The sequence below is a fragment of the Sorex araneus genome, chromosome 8 (assembly GCF_027595985.1).
Source record: "Sorex araneus isolate mSorAra2 chromosome 8, mSorAra2.pri, whole genome shotgun sequence".
Classification (NCBI taxonomy): Eukaryota; Metazoa; Chordata; class Mammalia; order Eulipotyphla; family Soricidae; genus Sorex; species Sorex araneus.
In genome coordinates, this window is record NC_073309.1 from 42,394,701 (window position 1) to 42,414,878 (window position 20,178).

General features: G+C 47.5%; 2 protein-coding genes across 2 annotated transcripts; both read right to left on the bottom strand.

The window, feature by feature from the left end:
• Window positions 1–670: 670 nt before the first annotated feature.
• Window positions 671–6,025, bottom strand: LOC101552772 (galectin-4-like). Its single transcript, XM_055146418.1, has 8 exons — window positions 5,981–6,025; window positions 5,624–5,712; window positions 4,653–4,860; window positions 3,718–3,852; window positions 3,486–3,554; window positions 1,167–1,255; window positions 888–1,053; window positions 671–814 (listed from the first exon to the last, which is right to left on the bottom strand). The coding sequence occupies exons 1-8, from the start codon at window positions 6,023–6,025 to the stop codon at window positions 671–673; spliced, it is 945 nt and encodes a 314-aa protein (XP_055002393.1).
• Window positions 6,026–11,601: 5,576 nt separating this feature from the next.
• Window positions 11,602–17,133, bottom strand: LOC101553039 (galectin-4-like). Its single transcript, XM_055146191.1, has 8 exons — window positions 17,059–17,133; window positions 16,488–16,576; window positions 15,564–15,771; window positions 14,640–14,774; window positions 12,412–12,441; window positions 12,097–12,185; window positions 11,819–11,984; window positions 11,602–11,745 (listed from the first exon to the last, which is right to left on the bottom strand). Exons 1-8 carry the CDS (start codon window positions 17,101–17,103, stop codon window positions 11,602–11,604), a joined length of 906 nt encoding a protein of 301 aa, XP_055002166.1. The 5' UTR covers window positions 17,104–17,133.
• Between the last annotated feature and the right edge of the window lie 3,045 nt (window positions 17,134–20,178).

Consider the following 20,178-nt stretch of genomic DNA (forward strand, 5'->3'; position numbering starts at 1 on the left):
TAGAGACAGAGTATGGGGAATATTGTCTGCCATGGAGGCAGGGGGAGGGCTGGAAAGGGGGGAGGGGTATACCCGGGATATAGGTGGTAGGGAATGTGTACTGGTGGAGGGATGGGCGTTTGATCATTGTGAGATTGTAACCCAAACACGAAAGCTTGTAAATATCTCACGGTGCTTCAATAAAATTTTAAAAATTAAAAAAAAAGATGAAATGGTGCAAAAAAACTGTGTAACTAGGGAGAGGGACACTCCATGGCCCCAGAGGGTCACCTAACACATGCAAATGCTGGAGATACTTGTTATTCCCCACTGTTGTGTAGAGGGACAGAGCTGTGCAGGCACCCAAGAGAGCACATGGCCGGGCTTGCACTGGCACATGTGCCCTGCCCTAAGCTACCAAGTAACATCCTAGATGTGTGAGAGTTGAACTCATCCTCGTAAGCTTGTAAAATATTATGTATTGACACAGAGATGCTCCAAACTCATGACTTTATTTTGCTTGTGCCAAACTACCAAAGCATGTTTGTCCTTTACAAAAAAAAAAAAATCAAGTGAACTGGATTTGAAAGAGGTTAATAAAGTAAACTTTAGGGATTAAAAGGAGTATTCTAAGGGGGTGGAAGAGGGGTCTTTCTTCTGGATTTCCATGGATCCTGGCCAGCTGTGAAGCTCAGACCTGGACATAGGAGAGGATGACATCCCCGGAGATCTCCAGTATGTCCGCCAAGGTAGCCGACACACGATGTTCGTAGTCAAAGATGTGCTGGCCGTTGGCAAATACCTTGAGGTTATCGGTGCTGGCATGGATGGACAGCTGTAGGAGAGGGGCAGGTGTGAGATGGGGCAGGACACATACTTGAAGGGAAGGGAAGGAGAGCTGGACTCACATCAAAGTACTGTCCTGGAGCAAAGGGATTGTAGGAGATGCTCCTCTCCTCGGGCCCCCAGGCCCCCTTTAGGAAACTGTTCCGCACGACAGCCTTCTCATCCATGCTCACGTTGATGTGCAGGGCTATGTCCCCTGTGGTTCCCACAATGAAGCTGATAAAAAATCTGAAAGTAGAGAGAAAAATAAGAGTAAGAACTTGGGGGTACATTACTGGCGGCCCCAAGGGAGAAAGCATGAAGAATAGGATTGATATCCTGTCTCCACTTGGCATTAGTACCTGTGGGCTGAGAGGGGGATGAAGCCCACCACTATGATGGTTCTGTTGGTCTTCAGTCCCCCCTGAAGTCTCCGCATATACAGCATAGGCTGTGGGGTGAGAACATGGGACCTATGTCACCAAAGTTAGAAGCAGAGGTCCACTGTGAGAATAGGGTACCCACTCCTCCTAGGGGGCCTCTGTCTACCTCCTACTCTCCCACCTCTTTCCCAGCCCCCTCTTACCACTCTACTTCCTCCAACAGGACACCCCTAGGTACGGGTCCCCACCATCAGTTCATGCTAACCCAAGATCACCCCTCATAAAGTCTGGCCCCATTGGCTGTCTTACCGGGTAGAAGATTGGGGGTCCTTCCATGGCCTGTCCAGTGAGGAAGAGAGAATATAGAAGAGTCAGCAAATGTTTGCAGCGAATCACCAGATGCAGGTGTTCCTTGGGGTGCTGAGTTACAAAACTGGAGAGCTGACCCCATGGACCCCCCCTCATTCTAAGCCCATAACTCCCATGCCAATACAACCCTCCAATGTACGGGCAGGTTGACTGTCGATCCGAGAGCGACTCCTGGACACTATATACAGAGAAGACAGTGATAATTAGGGCTCTTGGGCTCTTCAGACACTGAACCCACTTAAGGGGAAATCTATGACCCTCAGCAGGTCCTTATGCAGGATGCCATAAAAGCCACAGGCATCTGTGGGAACAGAGATAGAAAGACCACCCCAAAGTAAGACCTAGAAGAGATGAAGGACACCCCCCAGGCCATCCATGGGAATTCTGGAGTCAAGGCATGGCCTCAGATTCCTCATCAATGGAAGGGCTCATCTTGTCTAAACCCCAGTACTCAATGAGAAACTTCTTTTCTTGTTTGTTTGGGGAGCCACACCTAGTGGTTTGGTGGGGATTGACTCCTAGCTCTGTGCTCAGGACAGTTTCTGATATTGCTCTGATATTGGGATAATGGGTTGCTGGAAAAAGAACTGAAATGTGTGCATGCAAAGTACAAGCTTCATATTCAGGGGACCCTGGGTTTGAACCCCAGCTCCACATGGTTCCTTGATCACATTCAGGTGTGACCCACAAGTGCTAGGTTTGGAATAGTTCCTGAGCTTTGCTATGTCTGACCGCCCCTACCTACCCCCAAAAAACACAAGAAAAGAAATAAGACCCTTTTTATTTTTGTCCCCACCTAGACTTCCTGCTGTGTTGGAACCCTCCTCAGTCCCTCTCTTTCCTTCTACCTGAAGCCCATGCTGAAGTCGCTCTCCCCAGGGTACAGCCCCTGACCCCTGATCACCTCACCTCTAACCTCAACCTGCTTCTCCCTCCACAGCCTCCCCAGGGCACCTGGAGTCCTTGAGAACAGACACTCTCTCCGCACCCCAACCCCTGTCTTGTGGGTTTATGCTTCATCCACCAATCTCCCTCTTTCTCTCTCACCTTTCTCTGTCCTCTTCCCTTCCCCCTCCATCTCTCTCCCTCCTCCCCTTTCCATTCTTTCTTCCCTCCCTTTAGTGAGGGGGTTTCCCATGCATGTTCAGGGGTCTCTGGGCCACTCTCAGTAATACTTGAACAAACAGGCTGGACTCTTCAGTCCCTGGGCCCAGTAGTGCTTTGGGCTTCCTCTGAGGTAAAAGTGGGGGGGCCATCCGGTGCCAAGATTGAGCTAGGGACTCACCATAAAGGCCTGTGCCTGTGTCCCAGTCCTTTGCATCTTCTCCCTGCACCTTGTTCTGTTTTGCCTTCTACTTTATTTTTATTTTGGTGGTTTTGGTAACACCCAGCAGTGCTCTGGTATAGCTCCAGGCTCTGTGCACAGGGTACATTCCAAACAAGGTACAGGTGGGGGCTGGAGCGATAGCACAGTGGGTAGGGCGTTTGCCTTGCATGCGGCCGACCTGAGTTCGATTCCCAGCATCCCATATGGTCCCCTGAGCACCGCCAGGAGTGATTCCTGAGTGCAGAGCCAGGAGTAACCCCTGCGCATTGCCAGGTGTGACCCAAAAAAAAAAAGCAAACAAGGTACAGGGAACACTTTGGGTGTTGGGGATCAAACCTGGGTTGACTGCATGGACATGACCCCCTATGTCTCACATTTTAAACCGTTCTAAAATCCCTTCAGAAGTATTTTATTTTATAGCTATCTTTTGATGATTAAGATCATTATCTTTTATAATTTCAGTTAAATTATTATTTTGCACTGCTAAGTACCCAGGACCTCTCAAGGAAGGCAAGAGTGCTACCACCCAGCTACCTCCCTGACCCTGGTTTCCCTCCTAAACTGATATTAATTTTCCATGACAGTGACTGGAACATTGGTACTTTAAGGGTAAAGTTGATCTCCAGGTCAGCCTCCTGGATTCGGACATTCCCATGAAGTTCAGATTGCACCTGCCACCAGGACACAGGGGAAGTTTATCTAGCCTCTATGCAGAGTCTCTGTCACTGCTGGCTCACCTGCTTTGCTCAACGACAGGATCCACACCACGCAACTCTACAAAACAACCAATGGGAGGGAGGAAAGAGGAGAGATAACCAATGAGAGAACACTCACCTCAGAGGAGGTAGGAGTGCTGCCAAGGAAGGAAACCAATTGAAGGGTCATGTTCCCATCCACATACAGGTGAGTGACTTTCTGGATGGGGGTCTGGTGCCCAAACTCATAGAAATGATTTCCGTTCACCAGCACCTGAAGGGCAAAGTAATGAAGACCAGAGGTCATGAGTCCCAGAGGGACTCAGGGAAGTACAGACAGGAAGCAGGGATGGGGAGCTATTCAACTTGGGATCAAATCCGGGAGGGAAAGCTGGAGACCCAAGTCAGGACCTCAGGTTCCACAGGTGTAAGATCAAATTGAAGTCAGAGGTCAGTTCCGTAGGAAAGAGATTCTTCGCCTGAGTTAAGTGCTGGGCATCAAAAGAGAAATAGCTCAAAGATGGCAGATTATCGAGGACACAAAATATTGTCTGGGAGTGAGTTTGGGAGAACATCAAGTCTGATTCTGGTTTGGACATAGAGGTTTCACTCTAACACAGACTGTGTCACCCTGACTAACCTCTCTGAACTACTCTCAAAAATGGTTGAGGAGAACAAGAACAGCATAAGGCTAGTGTGGGGCTCAGCAGTGGAGCTCATGTCTTGCATGTGTGAAACCCTGAGTTGAATCCTGTTCTCCACAGTCCCTACAAGTCGCTACCAATTCAGGGTACCTGCAGCAGAAGGGCAAGCCGCAGATGTCATAGCTACAAAATGGAAGGAGGGGAAAATAAAAACACAAACAGAAAACTGAGGGTGGCAGTTACCTTCACAGGCTTGAGCTCAAGCTTGTGTTCACGAGTTCAGGGGGGAGTGTTTAATCTTGTCCCCAACATGGCACCCTCCCTTTACAGTACCAGGTGTGGCCCCTCACAACAATCAACAAATTCAATCAATAAATGAAGTCCGAAACCGAGATAAAGGGTCGGCTGAGAGGAGGCTGCTGACTCTGACCTTGTAATGTTCCTGCGTGATCATCACCAGCATATCGAAGTGCTCCCCATTTTTGAAGGGGATCTTCCTTTTCTCCTCCTCTGCACCCCACTTGCCCGACAACCTTGCGTTGAAGACGACCTTGTTCCAGCCAGCAAAACGGGGGTTGAAGTGGAAGGCGATGTCATCTCTTACTGCATCTGGCCCCAAGGCAAAGTTCACCACGAAGCTGGGGGTGGATAGGAGGGCCTGTTCCTCAAATCCTCCCAGTGGTGGTGCCAGAAATGGGTCAGGGGCTCCAGGGAGCCCGAATAGCCCCACCCAAGAAGGTTGAGGTGACAGTTAGGTGGTCACTGGGACCTATGACCAAAAGATGTGGGACATGGTGGCCAGGGTCCCAGGATTCAGTGAACCATATTGATTTGCTCACTGACACCCCCAACTCCAACACAAATGCTCCAGACAAACCTGACTACCCAGTTGGCCAGTCTCTGTTCCAGCATCTTCAGCTCTGGCTGCTCAGGCCTCCCCGTTCCCTTCACAATTCCTCAAGAACATCCCCATCTCCATGAAACCCGAGGGCTCTGAAGCACCCAAGTGAGAGCACGCCACTCACAGGAGCATCCCCAAGTTCTCCGGAGGGCATCTCCCCTCACCGCTGGGTCTTTGCATCAGCCCTTTCCTCTCCCTCAAAGACCTGATTCCTGCAGCACCCCACAACCCCATCTTCTTTAGTCCCTGAACAATTTTGTTTCATCTAGGAAATCTTCCCTATGTCACCCATTAAGAGACTATGACATGCCCCTCTTTCTCCACTCTATCCCCACCACTCCCCATTCGGACTCCATAATCATGTAGCTTAGTCTATGTTTTTTCTTTTTTTCTTCCCTTTCTGAGAGTTCGGTCCCTCCAACAGTTCCTGAGGGCCTGGAACCCCACTGCAAGTGCTACTCAATGTCAGACCCTCCCGCGGCCGGTATGGGATCTCTCACCTTTGCAAGTTCTGGTGGGCCACTCCAGCAATGTAGACGAACGTCCCAACGTTGAGGTCACATGGGACGGGTTTGCAGAAGGGCAGCGTCTGCAGGGTCACAGCCTCAATTATCATGTATGCAAAGTAGTATTTTCCCTTCTGAAAATGTGCTCACCCTCATCCCTTCTTCAAGAGAGAGGGACCCCAGTGTTTGGGTCAAAATGAAGAAGGGGGTTGAGTGCTAGGAATGGAGGCTCATTGAAGGAGCAAATCAAGTCCCAGGGATATTATAGGGGTCCTGGATCCCTGGTATTCTGTGCTTCAGTCTGGGAAGGACCTGGAGAGTGGGAGTCAGCGTGAACCCAGGTCCTCTCACCGGATTATAAGTGGGATGGTAGCCAGGTGCAGGCCTGAAAGTCATCTTTAGATGCTGGAATGGCAGTTTTCTTCAGACAGAGCTGCAAGAGAAGAAATGTGACACATGGCAACTGGGGTGATTCTTATATTCTCCTGGGTTTGCTGTTCCCTCTTTCCAGAAAACCCCGCCTCCTGCCCTTGCCAGCTGGCTTCATCCTCTTCCCTCAGACCTTCCAGAAATCCAGCAAATAAAATTATCTACACCCATCTTATCTTTGGACCGCCCTCTGAGTATTACAGAATAAACTTCTATATTTGGTGGTTGCTTAGTCACCAGTTTTGAAGTAGCCCGAAGGCATGAGGATCATAACCCTTTGATTGGCAACTACTGATCTCTTGGAAATTGTAAAATAAAAACATGAAGCATGACCCAGATACAAAAACTTTGGCTTCACACATAGAACCTGAATCCCCGTGCCCCGCCTCACACACACTCACACTCAGAAAAGCAGAATCTTCAAGAGAATCTAAAATTCATTATAAGAATATGAAAAAGGGGCTGGAGCAATAGCACAACAAGTAAGATGCTTGCCTTGCATGAGGCCAAACTGGGGTTTGATCCCCAGCATCCATTATGGTCCCCAAGCATCTCTAGGAGTGATTCCTGAGTGCAGAGCCAGGAGTAACCCCTGAGCAATGCTGGTTGTGTCCCAAAACCCAACTCCCCCTTATAAATAAATTACAATAGTGTGTTTTTTGTGTGTGAAAAAAGTAGACGCTGGTCCTCTTCATCTTTATTTTACTGAACTCTATTCATTTTTCTCACCATTCCCCACTGCAATCAAGAAAAGAAACTAGGGTCGGAGTAATAGTACAGCAGATCAGACGTTTGTCTTGCACATGGCCAACCCAGGTTCAATCCTCATCATCTTATATGGTCCCTCAAGCACTGCCAGGAGTAACTCCTGAGTGCAGAGCCAGGAGTAACCGCTTAGCTCTCTGGGTATGACAGAGACACGAACACAATAATGCAAAAGCAGTAGGTGTTTTATTCCAGGATACTGGGGTCAACTATCTCACCCACAGAGTGGTCTCTTGATAGCGATCCCAATTTCAGGCAGCAAGCAGTATATATAGGGGTTAATTATATAAGCAAATTCCTTATTGTTTCAGAAAGAATCTTATTTAGTTACCAAACAAGGTGTTTTTGCAAGTGTCTAGGGTAACAGTGGTTAGGCAACAATTAAACAATAATTTCCAGTATCGGTACCAATTTTTTTGTATCAGTACCAATTTTATGATTACATAGACTTTCCTTTAGCCTTAAAAAAGGCAACTTCTGGGGCATTGTGAGAATTGCTTAATTGAGCCCACTTGCTGAGCCCAGGAACTTTCCCAGGTGGGTTCACGTTGACTACGCACTATTTTATTGCTGTGAAACTGAATCTTTTTCAGTTCCAGGAACTAAACCTGAGACCTACCTGATTTTGCTGATTTCTGCTGCCTATCATGGCATCAGTTTCACCCTTACATCCCCACTATTTTCTTTTGCCTCCAAGAGTAATCATACTCTTGCATGCTTAACCGTTCTATGGACTGTGGATTTCTGGTCAATCCACAGTGTATTGCTGCCTTAAGACTGCAAGCTGTACTGTATTTATTCTGCCCTTAACAAAAGCACTAGCTTGTTCAGGATGCAGGGACCATGGTAGCAAAAGCATGAGCACTAGGGGTCCCATGTGGGATGGGATCAGGGTGACAAGTTGACTTTCCCAGCTCCCTTCCATAACAATGTACCTATAGCACAATTTTTATCATTTAACACAATTCATGAAGACTAGAATCAGCAAAGTAGGAAAGAGACAAGGAAGGGGTTACGTGCAAACAAGCCAAGTATTGTTGGGTCCCCGGTATCGGGGGTTCTTCTAGCTGACCTGTAGTATAATTGCTGGGAGCCACTCTATAATTGATTATAATAGGGCTCTGTATGTTCCTGAACAAATACACGTCCCAGCATGGGCTGAAACCAGCACAGATCAAAGTTAATTCCACCTGTCTCAGTATCAGCACCAGTGTCGATGTAAGGAGCTTGCTCTGCAGCTGTCACTAAGAAACAGAAAACAGCATAAAGAAACAGAGAGCCGCTCTCCACCCAGAAGTGATCCCAAGTGGTCATACACAGGCGGTCCCTCTGTTCCTGAACTCCCATGATCCCAGAGGCCAACTAGCTACTTTTGGCACCCAGCGGCTCTTGCAGAAATGCCTCTAGACTGTGAACTAAGCTACGGCCCCATGCCGCCCTGGAGGGGAAAGGTTTTTCTCTCTCTCGGCCTTTCCTTTCCCGGGCAGTGGCATGGCGACCTCCATCTTATAAGGCCCACTAAACAGAGGTACGAGCTTGCAATGATGCGATTTCTGGCAGAAATTTCTCTGGACTTCATTACTAAAATACTAGAAATCCAAAACTGCATGGTCACTGTCACGGCTGCATGACCTCATATGCTCTTCATTCTCAGCAATGGAAAACAAATTATCAAATGATACCTTTTAGCAGGTTTGATTGTTGGGGGGGGAAGTTTTAAATAATAATAGTTTTCTGTTGAAATATTGAATGGATTCAAAGTATAAGGAGAATAAAGTGAAGATCATTAGCCACACACGTGTGGGGGGGTGGTATACTGGGTTTCTTGGTGGTGGAACATTGCACTGGTGAAGGGATGGGGATCTGATCATTGAGTGACTGAGACTTGAACCTGGAAGCTTTGTAACTTTTTTCACGGTGATTCAATAAAAAAATTAATATAAAAGAAAATCTCAGGGATGAACTAGACTTCCAAAATGAAGAAGGACTAAAATAACTATCTGCACTTTCAATGCATGAACGCTGGCATCGGAAGCATCCATCGAGGACCTGATGGTGCAAGCACAGAAGATCAAGTATGATATCACTGGTCTGACCAAAACGAGAAGGCATCACGCCATTTTCGACACTGGAGAAGAACTGTACCTCAGAACGTGTGACAACAGAGGCATCAGTGGCGTCGGTGTCCTTGTCAACACCAACTTGGCCATGAGCATTGATTCATTCGAAAGTCTGACAACCCGAATCGAATGATTACGCTTGAATAGATGTGGCTCACCACCGGCAGTTTCTATCTTCGTCATCTATGCACTAACATCCAACTATGATGAAGAAGAAATTGAGTTCTATAAAGAAGACCACACCTTCTACAACATCATTGCCGGTGATTTTAATGCCAAGATAGGACTTTACCTCTGTAAAATGAACAATTACACCTACGTGCACTTCCACACCTTGAACCCTGCAGACACAGGTTCGATCTTAGGCATCCCATATGGTCCCCTGAGCACAGCCAGAAGTAATTCCTGGGGGTAGAGCCAGGAGTTATCCCTGAGTATTGCCAGGTGTGGCCCAAAAGCGAAACAAAACAAAACAAAAAATAATCAAAATAAGCACAAAGGGACCAGGAAGAGATGCTGAAAGGGCAGGGGCAGGCTATCGATGGATCAGCTTAGCACCCAATTTGCATATGCAAGCTGATTGGTCATTTTACAGGCCTCACTTGTATAATGATATATATCATTTTATAAACTCATGGGACATGATGTGGAATCTGGCCGTACCACCATCACCCACACCCTCATTTGCATACATTATCAGATTGGTTTTTCCGAGTTAATAACCTCACAAATTGTAACCAATCAAATAGGAGAAGCAGCTAAGGGATAAGAATATATAATGCATATAAATATAGTCACTGTAAAGAGGGGCTGAGTGTGTGAAAAAAGAGGTGCTGTCTAGAATGCAGAGCTTCCCATTTCTGTGATTGTTCCCATCCTACAGGTAACTGAACTGTTTTTAGGGGGGGCTATTCCCAGAAATGTTCAGGGCTTATTCCTGGCTCTGTGCTCAGGCCCCCCATATGGTGCTTGTGATTCCCTATTTACTGACTGGATCTAACTTGGTCAGCCATGTGCAAGGTAAGCGCCTAGCAGCTCTCTCTCAGACCCCAACAACTAAAGCTGTTAAAAAGAAAAAATCGCTGAAACATTCAAGAATCCCAGATTCAGTATGATAATATTACACATTGCCCACAAGGACCCAGTTTTGTTCTTGCAGGACTAGCCCCAATACGGGGTCTGTCACAAGAAAAAAAAACCTTTGGTTGTATCCGGGTATCCTAATATTTGTACTGTTTCATTGCAATTTTCCCCCAACATTTTGTTATGAACTTGGTTGTTGTTTCTTGGGACACACTTGATGGTACTCAGGGGTCACTGTCACTTTATTTTCAGCGGGGGATCATACCCAACAGTAATGAAGGACCTTATGGTGCTAGGAATTGAACTCAGGCCTCCTAACTATAAAGCAAATCCTTCAGTCCATCGAGTTCTCTCTTTGGCCCTCATAAATATTTTAGACTGAATAAAAGTTACAAAATATTCAGTGAGGAACCAGGAGATAGTACAATGGCTAGAGACTCTGGTAGACAGGCACTTGACCTGGGATCTTTATGCCACCACATGGCTTCCTGACATTGCGAGGCTAGCCCCAAAGACCTCTGAGCATTGTGTGGGCGGCCTGGTATATCACCTACACAAGTCCCAAAGAGCACGGCATCCTTGGGCCTTCCAGTGAACCGCCAGCCTTGTTGGTAAAGAATCACTGCTGGGAATCCAGGGTCCCCTGACCACCACATGAGGGCCCATAAAGAACAAAAAGATTAGCTCAGGGGCTGGAAAATTAGTGAGTAGGGCCTTTGATTTGCATGTGGCTAATCTCTGGCATCTCATATGGTCCCCTAAGCACCCCCAGGAGTGGTCCTTGCATGCAAAAGACAAGAATACCCATGACGCTTCCAAGGGATGACACCCCCTCACACCTGCACATCCTTACAATTTTTTAATTGTTTATTGACATATCAATACCCTCCAACTACATACTAAAGTTCCCGAGGAACTCTAATTGCTTTATATCCATGAAATCATCTAACATCCTGGCCTGCTCAAAGTCATTCAAAGACTTCTGTACCCACAAGTCCTAACCACTCCCTGGCATCTCATTCACTGGGCAAAATGTTTGTGCTCCTTGATTTGTGTGAAGATTCACAGACAAGACACCTCCCCATCCTTTGATATGCCATGCACACGACTGTGAGATAAAATGGTGCAGAAAACTGTGTACCTAGGGAGAGGGACACTCCATGGCCCCAGAGGGTCACCTAACACTTGCAAATGCTGGAGATGCTTGTTATTCCCCACTGTTGTTTAGAGGGACAGAGCTGTGCAGGCACCCAAGAGAGCACATGGCCGGGCTTGCACTTGGCACATGTGCCCTGCCCTGAGCTACCAAGTAACATCCTAGATGTGTGAGAGTTGAACTCATCCTCGTAAGCTTGTAAAATGTTATGTATTGACACAGAGATGCTCCAAACTCATGACTTTATTTTGCTTGTGCTAAACTACCAAAGCATGTGTATCCTGTAAAAAGGAAAAAAATCAAGTGAACTGGATTTGAAAGAGGTTAATAAAGTAAACTTTAGGGATTAAAAGGAGTATTCTAAGGGGGTGGAGGGGTCTTTCTTCTGAGTTTTCTTGTATCCAAGCCAGCTGTGAAGCTCAGACCTGGACATAGGAGAGGATGACATCACTGGAGATCTCCAGTATGTCAGCCGTGGTAGCTGGCACACGATGTTCATAGTCAAAGATGTGCTGGCCATTGGCAAATACCTTGAGGTTATCGGTGCTGGTGCAGATGGATAGCTGCAGGAGAAGGGCACGTGTGAGGTGGGGCAGGACACATACTTGAAGGGAAGGGAAGGAGAGCTGGACTCACATCAAAGTACTGTCCTGGAGCAAAGGGATTATAGGAGATTCCGCTCTCCTCGCACCCCCAGGCACCGTTTAGGAAACTGTTCCTCACGACGGCCTTCTCACCCATGCGTGGGTTGATGTGCAGGGCTATGTACCCGGTGGTTCCCACAGTGAAGTTGATAAAAAATCTGAAAGTAGAGAGAAAAGTAGCAGTCAGCACTTGGGGGTACATTACTGGCAGCCCCAAGGACGAGGCATGGAGAATAGGGTTCACATCCCATCTCCACTTGGCATCTGTACCTGTGGGCTGAGCGGGGGATGAAGCCCACGATTATGATGGTTCTGTTGGTCTTCAGTCCCCCCTGAAGTCTCCGCATATATGGCATAGGCTGTGGGGTGAGAATATGGGCCCCACAAAGTTAGAAGCAGAGGTCGACTGTGAGAGCAGGGTACCCACCCCTCCTAGGGGCCTGTAACCCTCTCCCACCTCTTGCCAGCCCCCTCTGACCAATATACTTCCTCCAACAGGACACCCCTATATACAGGTCCCCACCATCAGTTCATGCTAACCCAAGATCACCCCTCATAAAGTCTGGCCCCCACTGGCTGTCTTACCGGGTAGAAGATTGGGGGTCCCTCCATGGCCTGTCCAGTGAGCAAGAGAGAATGCAGAAGAGTCAGCAAATGTTTGCAGCAAATCACCAGATGCAGGTGTTCCTTGGGGTGCTGAGTTACAAAACTGGAGAGCTGACCCCATGGACCTCCCTCATTCTTAGCCCCTACTCCCATGTCAATCCAACCCTCCAATTTACAGGCAGGTTAACTATTGATCTGAGAGCGACTCCAGGACACTATATACAGAGAAGACAGCAATAATTAGGGCTCTCGGGCTCCTCAGACGCTGAACCCACTTAAGGGAAATCTATGACCCTCAGCAGGTCCTTATGCAGGATGCCATAAAAGCCACAGGCATCTGTGGGAATAGAGACAGAAGGACCACCCCAAAGTAAGACCTAGACAGATGAAGGACACCCCCCAGGACAAGCCCTACATCACCATCCATGGGAACTCTGGAGTCAAAGGCTGGCACCAGATTCCTCATCAATAGAGGGGTCCCGTCTTGTCTAAACTCCAGTGCTCAATGAGAAACTTCTTTAGCTGTTTCTTTGGGGAGCCACACCTAGTGGTTTGGTGGGGATTGACTTCTAGCTCTGTACTCAGGAGAGTTTCTGGGGTCGCTCCAGGGATCATGGGGTACTAGTAAGAGAACTGGGATGTGTGAATGCAAAGTACATGCTTCATATTCAGGGGATCCCTGTGTTTGAACACCAGCTCAGTGTGGTTCCTTGATCGCATTCAGGTGTGCCCCCTAAGTGCTAGGTTTGGAAAAGCTCCTGAGCTTTGCTGTGTCTGACTGGCCCTCCCCCCACCAAAAAAAAAAAAACAGAAAGAAAAATAAGAGTCTTTTTATTCTTGTCCCCACCTAGAATTCCTGCTGTGTCGGGACCCTCCTCAGCCCCTGTCTTTCCCTCTACCTGAAGCCCATGCTGAAGCCACTCTCCTCAGGGTACAGCCCCTGACCCCTGATCACCTCACCTCTAATCTCAACTTGCTTCTCCCTCCACAGCCTCCCCAAGGCACCTGGAGTCCTTGAGACCAGACACTCTCTCCGCACCCCCAACCCTTGTCTTGTGGGTCTGTGCTTCTTCCACCATTTTCCCTCTCTTTCTCTTACTTTCTCTCTCATCTTTCTCCGGTCTCTTCCCTTTCCCCTCCATCTCTCTCCCTCCTCCCCTTTCCGTTCTTCCCTCCCTTTAGTGAGGGGGTTTCCCATGTACTGTTCAGGGGTCTCTGGGCCACTCTCAGCAATACTTGACCAAACAGGCTGGAGTCTTCAGTCCCTGGGCCCACCAGTGCTTTGGGATTTCTCTGAGGTGAAACTGGGGGGCCATCCAGCGCCAAGATTGAGCTAGGACTCACCATAAAGGCCTGTGTCCCAGTCCTTTGAGGGCTTCTTGTTCTGTTTTGCCTTCTACTTTATTTTTATTTTGGGGGTTTTGGTAACACCCAGCAGTGCTCTGGTATAGCTCCAGGCATTGTGCGCAGGGATCATTTCAAACAGGGTACACGGAACGCTTTGGGAACTGGGGATCAAACCTGGGTTGAATGCATGCACATGACCGCCTATGTCTCACATTTTAAACTATTCTAAAAGCTCTTTAAAATATTTTATTTGATAGGGACTGGAACAAATAGCACAGGGGGTACGGCGTTTGACTTGCTAGCGCCGACCCAGGTTCGGTTCCCAGAATCCTATATAATCCCCTGAGCACCGTCAAGGGTGGTTCCTGAGTACAGAGCCAGGAGTGACCCAGGTGCATTGCCGGGTGTGACCCAAAAATCAAAAAAAAAAAAATTTGATAGCTATCTTTTAATGACTAAGATAGTTATCTTTTGATAATTTCTTATTAAGATTATTATTTTGCACGGCTAAGGACCCAGGACCTCTCATGGAAAGTAAGAGTACCAACCACCCAGCTACCTCCCTGACCCTGGTTTCCCTCCAAAACTGTATTGATTTTCTATGACGCAATGGGAACATTGGTACTTGAAGGACAAAGTTGATCTTCAGGTCAGCCTCCTGGATTCAGACATTCCCATGAAGCTCTGATTGCACCTGCCACCAGGACCCAGGGGAGCTTTTTCTAGCCTCTATGCAGAGTCTCTGTCACTGCTGGTTAACCTGCATTGCTCAACCAAGGGATCCATACCACGCAATTCTGCAAATCAACCAGTGGGAGGGAAGGAGACAAGGGAGCTTACCAATGAGAGAACACACTCACCTCAGAGAATTTGGGACATTGGCCAAAGAAGGAAACCAATTGAAGGGTCATGTTCCCATTCACAATCAGGTGGGTGACTTTCTGGATAGGGGTCCGGTGCCCAAACTCATAGAAATCATTTCCATTCACCAGCACCTGAAGGGCAAAGGTAATGAAGACCAGGGTCATGAGTCCCAGAGGGACTTGGAAGTACAAACAGGAAGCAGGGAAGGGGGACTTTTAAACACAGGATCAAATCTGGGAGGAAGAGCTGGAGACCCATGTCAGGACCTCAGGTTCCACAGGTTTAGATCAACTTGAAGTCAGTTCCATAGGAGTGAAGATGCTCTGCCTGAGTGAAATGCTGGACATCAAAAAAGAAACAGCTCAAAGATGGCAGATTATCGAGGACACAAAACATGGCCCATGGCGAGATCGGGAGAATATCAAGCCTGACTCTGGTTTGGACATAGAGGTCTCACTCTAACACAGACTGTGTCACCCTGACTAATCTCTCTGAACTACTCTCAAAAATGGTTGAGGAGAACAAGAGGGGCATAAGGCAGGGGTAGGGCTCAGCAGTGGGCCTCATGTCTTGCATGTGTGAAACCCTGGGTTGAATCCTGTTCTCCACAGTCCCCCCGAGTCCCTACCATTTCAGGGTTCCTGCAACTGAGAGGCAAGCCCCAGGTGTTATAGCCACAAAGGGAGAAAAGGATAAAATAAAAACAAAAACAGAAAACTGGGAATGGCAGAAACCTCCTCAGGCTGGAGCTCAAGCTTGTGTTCACGAGTTCAGGGGGGAGTGTTTAATCTTCTCCTCAACATGGCAGCCTCCCTTTGTAGTACCAGGTGTGGCCCCTCAGAACGATCAACAAATTCAAGCAATAATTGAAGTCCGGACCAAAGTAAAGGGTAGGCTGAGAGGAGGCAGCTGACTCTGACCTTGTAATGCTCCTGTGTGATCATCACCAGTATATCGAAGTGCTCCCCGTTTTTGAAGGGGATCTTCCTTTTCTCCTCCTCTGCACCCCACGTGCCTGACAACCTTGCGTTGAAGACAACCTTGTTCCAGCCAGCAAAACGGGGGTTGAAGTGGAAGGCGATGTCGTCTCTTACTGCATCTGGCCCCAAGGCAAAGTTTACCACGAAGCTGTGGGGGACAGGAGAGCCTGTTCCTCAAATCCTCCCAGCAATGCTGCCAGAAATGGGTCAGAACCTCCAGGGAGCCTGATTAGCTCCACCCAAGAAGGTTGAGGTGACATTGAGGTGGTCACTGGGATCTATGACCAAGAGATTTGGGGTATGGTGACCAGGGTCCCAGGATGCAATGAACCATATTGATTTGCTCACTGGCACCCCCAACTCCAACACAAATGTTCCCGGCAAACCTGACTACCCAGGGGGCCAGTATCTGTGCCAGCATCTACAGCTCTGGCTGCTCAGGCCTCCCGAGAGCCCTGGAGCACCCTAGTGAGAGCACGTCACTCACTGGAGCATCCCCAAGTTCTCCAGAGGGCATCTCCCCTCACCCCTGGGCCTGCATAAGCCCTTTCTTCTCCCTCAAAGCTCTGATGCCTGCAGAACCCCACAACCCCATCTTCTCCTTTAGTCCCTGTACAATTTTGTTTCACCTAGGAAATCTTCCCTATGCCACCCATGAAGAGACTATGCCACGCCCCTCTTTCTCCTCTCCATCTCTCCCACTCCCCATATCGGACTCCATCACCATGTAACTTAGTCTATGTTTCATCTTTTTCCTTCCCTTTCTCAGAGTGTGGTCTCTCCAACAGTTCCTGAGGGCCTGGAACCCCACTGCAAGTGCTACTCAATGTCAGACCCTCCCGCGGCCGGTATGGGATCTCTCACCTTTGCAAGTTCCGGTGGGCCACTCCAGCAATGTAGACGAACGTCCCGACGTTGAGGTCACATGGGATGGGTTTGCAGAAGGGCAGCGTCTGCAGTAGACCCCGGGCCACGGCCTCAATTGTCATGTGTGCAAAGTAGCATTTTCCCTTCCTGGAAAAGTGCCCACCCCCATCTCTTCACAAGAGAGAGGGACCCCAGAGTGAGGGTCAAAATGAAGAAGAGGGTTGAGTGTTAGGAACGGAGTCTCGGGCCTGGAGCAATAGCAAAACGGGTAAGGTGTTTGCTCTGCGCGTTGCTGACCCGGGTTCGATTCCTAGCATCCCATATGGTCCCCTGAGCACCTCCAAGGGCAATTTCTGAGTGCAGAGCCAGGAGTAACCCCTGTGCATCTCCAGGTGTGACCAAAAAAAAAAAGAAAGGAAAGGAGGCTCAGTGAAGGAGTAAAAAAATCCCAGGGATGGTGTAGGCGGCAGGTCCCTGGATCCCTGTTACCTCTGTGTTTCAGGCTGGGAGGGACCTGGAGAGTGGGAGTCGGGATGAACCCAGGTCAGAACCTGGGTCTGTGTCTCACCGGGTTGTAGGTAGGATAGTAGCCAGGTGCAGGCACGAAAGTCATCTTCAGATGCTGAAATGGCAGTTTGTCTTCTGACAGCTGCAGGAGTGGAAATGTGCCACATGGTCACTGGGGTGACACTTATACTCTCCTGGATTTGTTGTTTCCTATTTGAGAAAGCCCTGCCTCCTGAGCATCATGGGAAATTGCTTAGTCACCAGCCCTACAGAAGCCCAAAGGCTTGAGGATCACAATCCATTGAGTGGCAGCTATGAGCTGTAGGAAAATAAAAAAAAAAAATTTTTTTAAAAGGCCCTCACCCAGATGCAGAAACTCTGGCTTCACGTAGAGAAGGCAGACGGCCCTCTCAGAAAAGGAACAGCTTCAAGAGAATCTAGAAGTGATGATAAGATTATGAAAAGTGGGGCCAGAGCTATAGCACAGCGGGTAAGGTGCTTGCCTTCCATACAGTTAAATCGAGTTCAATTCCTGGCTTCCCATATGCTTCCCGAGCACCACCAGCAGTGATTCTTGAGCACAAAGCCTGGAGTAAGCCCGGAGTATTGCTGGGTGTGACCCAGTACTCCCCCCTCTCCAAAGTAAATAAAAATAACATATGTTTTGTGAAAAGGAAATTCTGATCCACTGCATCATCCTTATTTTACTGGACTCTACTGGTTTTTCTCACCACTCACCACTCAGTCAAGATTTTAAAAACTATCCTATGTAAATACATATTTTTCCAAATCAGTAAGGGACAGGGCTCCTCCTGGCTCAAGGGATAGTGGGTACAATCCCATGAAAAGGATTCTCTGAGAAAGGAAACCTGACCGTGGAGGAAGGCTCTTTGATCTCACATGCCACTCACACTGACTGTTCTCACCAGTTTGCTACAAGCTTCTCTGTTTAAAAACCTTAATTCTCCATTGATGTTTATTCTCCCTCTCTCTCTCCCAAAACATCATTTGTCACCTCTGAATGTGAGACATCTACCAGAAATTCTTGCGGTGTGTGTATGTGGGGAGGGGGAGAGAGAGAAAAGAGAGAGAGAGAGAGAGAGAGAGAGAGAGAGAGAGCACTTTTTCCCCTTCTTGTCTCCTCATAACAAGTGTAATCTAGTTTGTCAAGTGTCAGTGACTGTCCTGACTTCTCTTTGGCAGACCGTGAGTTATAATCTTCCTTGTTCTTTTTGGGCCCTGCTAGCTTCACCTTGAACAAAACTCATCTCTTTTTATTTAAGCAAGTGGGGATTGAAGTCAAATTGGATATTTCAACTCAAAACAGCCATGTCATTAGAAAGTTTCTGATTCGACCTGTAGCTGTTGAGTTGATTTGGCAAAAACTATCTAGTATTTTTACCATTCGTTGTACCGATGAGGAAAGAAGTCAATTGTCCCTGGCTTAGGGGGGAGCAATTGAGGCAGTCCAAGGAATACGTCTCACATCTAAAAAAAGCCAACAAACTTGCCTATCCTGCCCGTGAAACAATTCCACACACTTAGCTACAGTGCAAACACTAGCTGGGTACAACAGGAAAAGAGAGAAGAGAGCACAGGATCACTCGACTCCTGGAGGGCCTGAAATAAGCAGGAACTGAACCATTTCACTACAGGAAGACCCAGGAGATGCACTCAAGTCCCTTCCAAGAATCTCTCTGTGTTTCATTTTCCCTTGACTGAAATTCTGAGGCAGAGTGTGAACTGAGATGCTGAGAGGAGAGCAGCCAATCTAACAGTGCACTTCAGAAGTCAAGTCTCATCAGATATTAGAAAAAAGCTACCACAACCAGACCAGGACCAACAAGCCCATTCCCTGATGTATTGGACACTGCCTAAAAGATATTCAGTACCAGAGAAAAAAATAACTACAGAGGAAAACTGAAAAAATGAAAAGGAAAAAAGAAAATAAAGGCATGAGATAAACACCACAAGTATCTATGGCCGGACCCTTCTCAATTCCCTAGGACTTGATCCAGCCTCAGTCCCTTTCTGAGACCAGCATCATCATTTTCATCATCATCATCATCATCATCATCATCATCATCATCAGAAGAAGAAGAAGAAGAAGAAGAAGAAGAGAGGAAGAAGAATGGAAAGAGGAAGAAAAAGAAGAGGAAGAGGAAGAAGAAGACGAAGAAGAAATTGTTCAGTTAACACCCAAACAATTATCTCCTACAGGTTGCTTTGACCATATTTGCTTTAATACACATCATCCCATGTAAATTGATTAATTCCAAGTCACTCAGAGACTTCAATGTCCATCAGCTCAAAGAACTTTCCAGAATCCCATTCATTCAGCTTAGTATTTGTGTTTCTTTTGTTGTGTGAAGGTTCATAGAACAGTGATATGCCCCAGTCCTTGATGCACACACAATGGATCTAATTGTGCAGGGGACTGAGTGAACCAGGGAGGGAGACAGCCCATGGCTGTAGAGAGTCCCCAAACACATACAAACCATGGAGATGGTTGTTTTCCTTTTTGTCCCCCTCCCTTTTGTTGCTGTGAAGGGCAGAGTTCAGGCAGGCAACCAGAAGAGCACATTGGCATTGAGAGACTGGTGGGGCTTAAACCTGAGAACCCATGTCCTGTCCCCGAGCTACCAATAGGTCCTGGCAGTGTAGAATTTGCTTCTTCCCAAAACTCCCAACCCCATCAAAAAATGGGGGATGGAAATGAACAGAAATTTTCTCAAAGAAGAAATCCGAATGGCTAAAAGACACATGAGAAAATGCTCTACGTCACTAATCATCAGGGAGATGCAGATTAAAACAACAATGAGATATAATTTCACACCACAGAGACTGGCCCACATCCAAAAGAATAAAAGCAACCACTGTTGGCGTGTATGTGGGGAGAAAGGGACTCTCCTTCACTGCTGGTGGGAATGCCGACTGGTTCAACCCTTTTGGAAAACAATATGGACGATTCTCAAAAAATTAGATATTGAGCTCCCATTTGACCCAGCAATACCACTCCTGGGAATATATCGTGGAGAGGCAAAAAGTTATAGTAGAAATGACATCTGCATTTGTATGTTTATTCCAGCACTGTTTACAATAGCCAAAATCTGGAAAAAAATAGAGTGCCCAAAAAACAGATGACTGGTTAAAGAAACTTTGGTACATCTACACAGTGGAA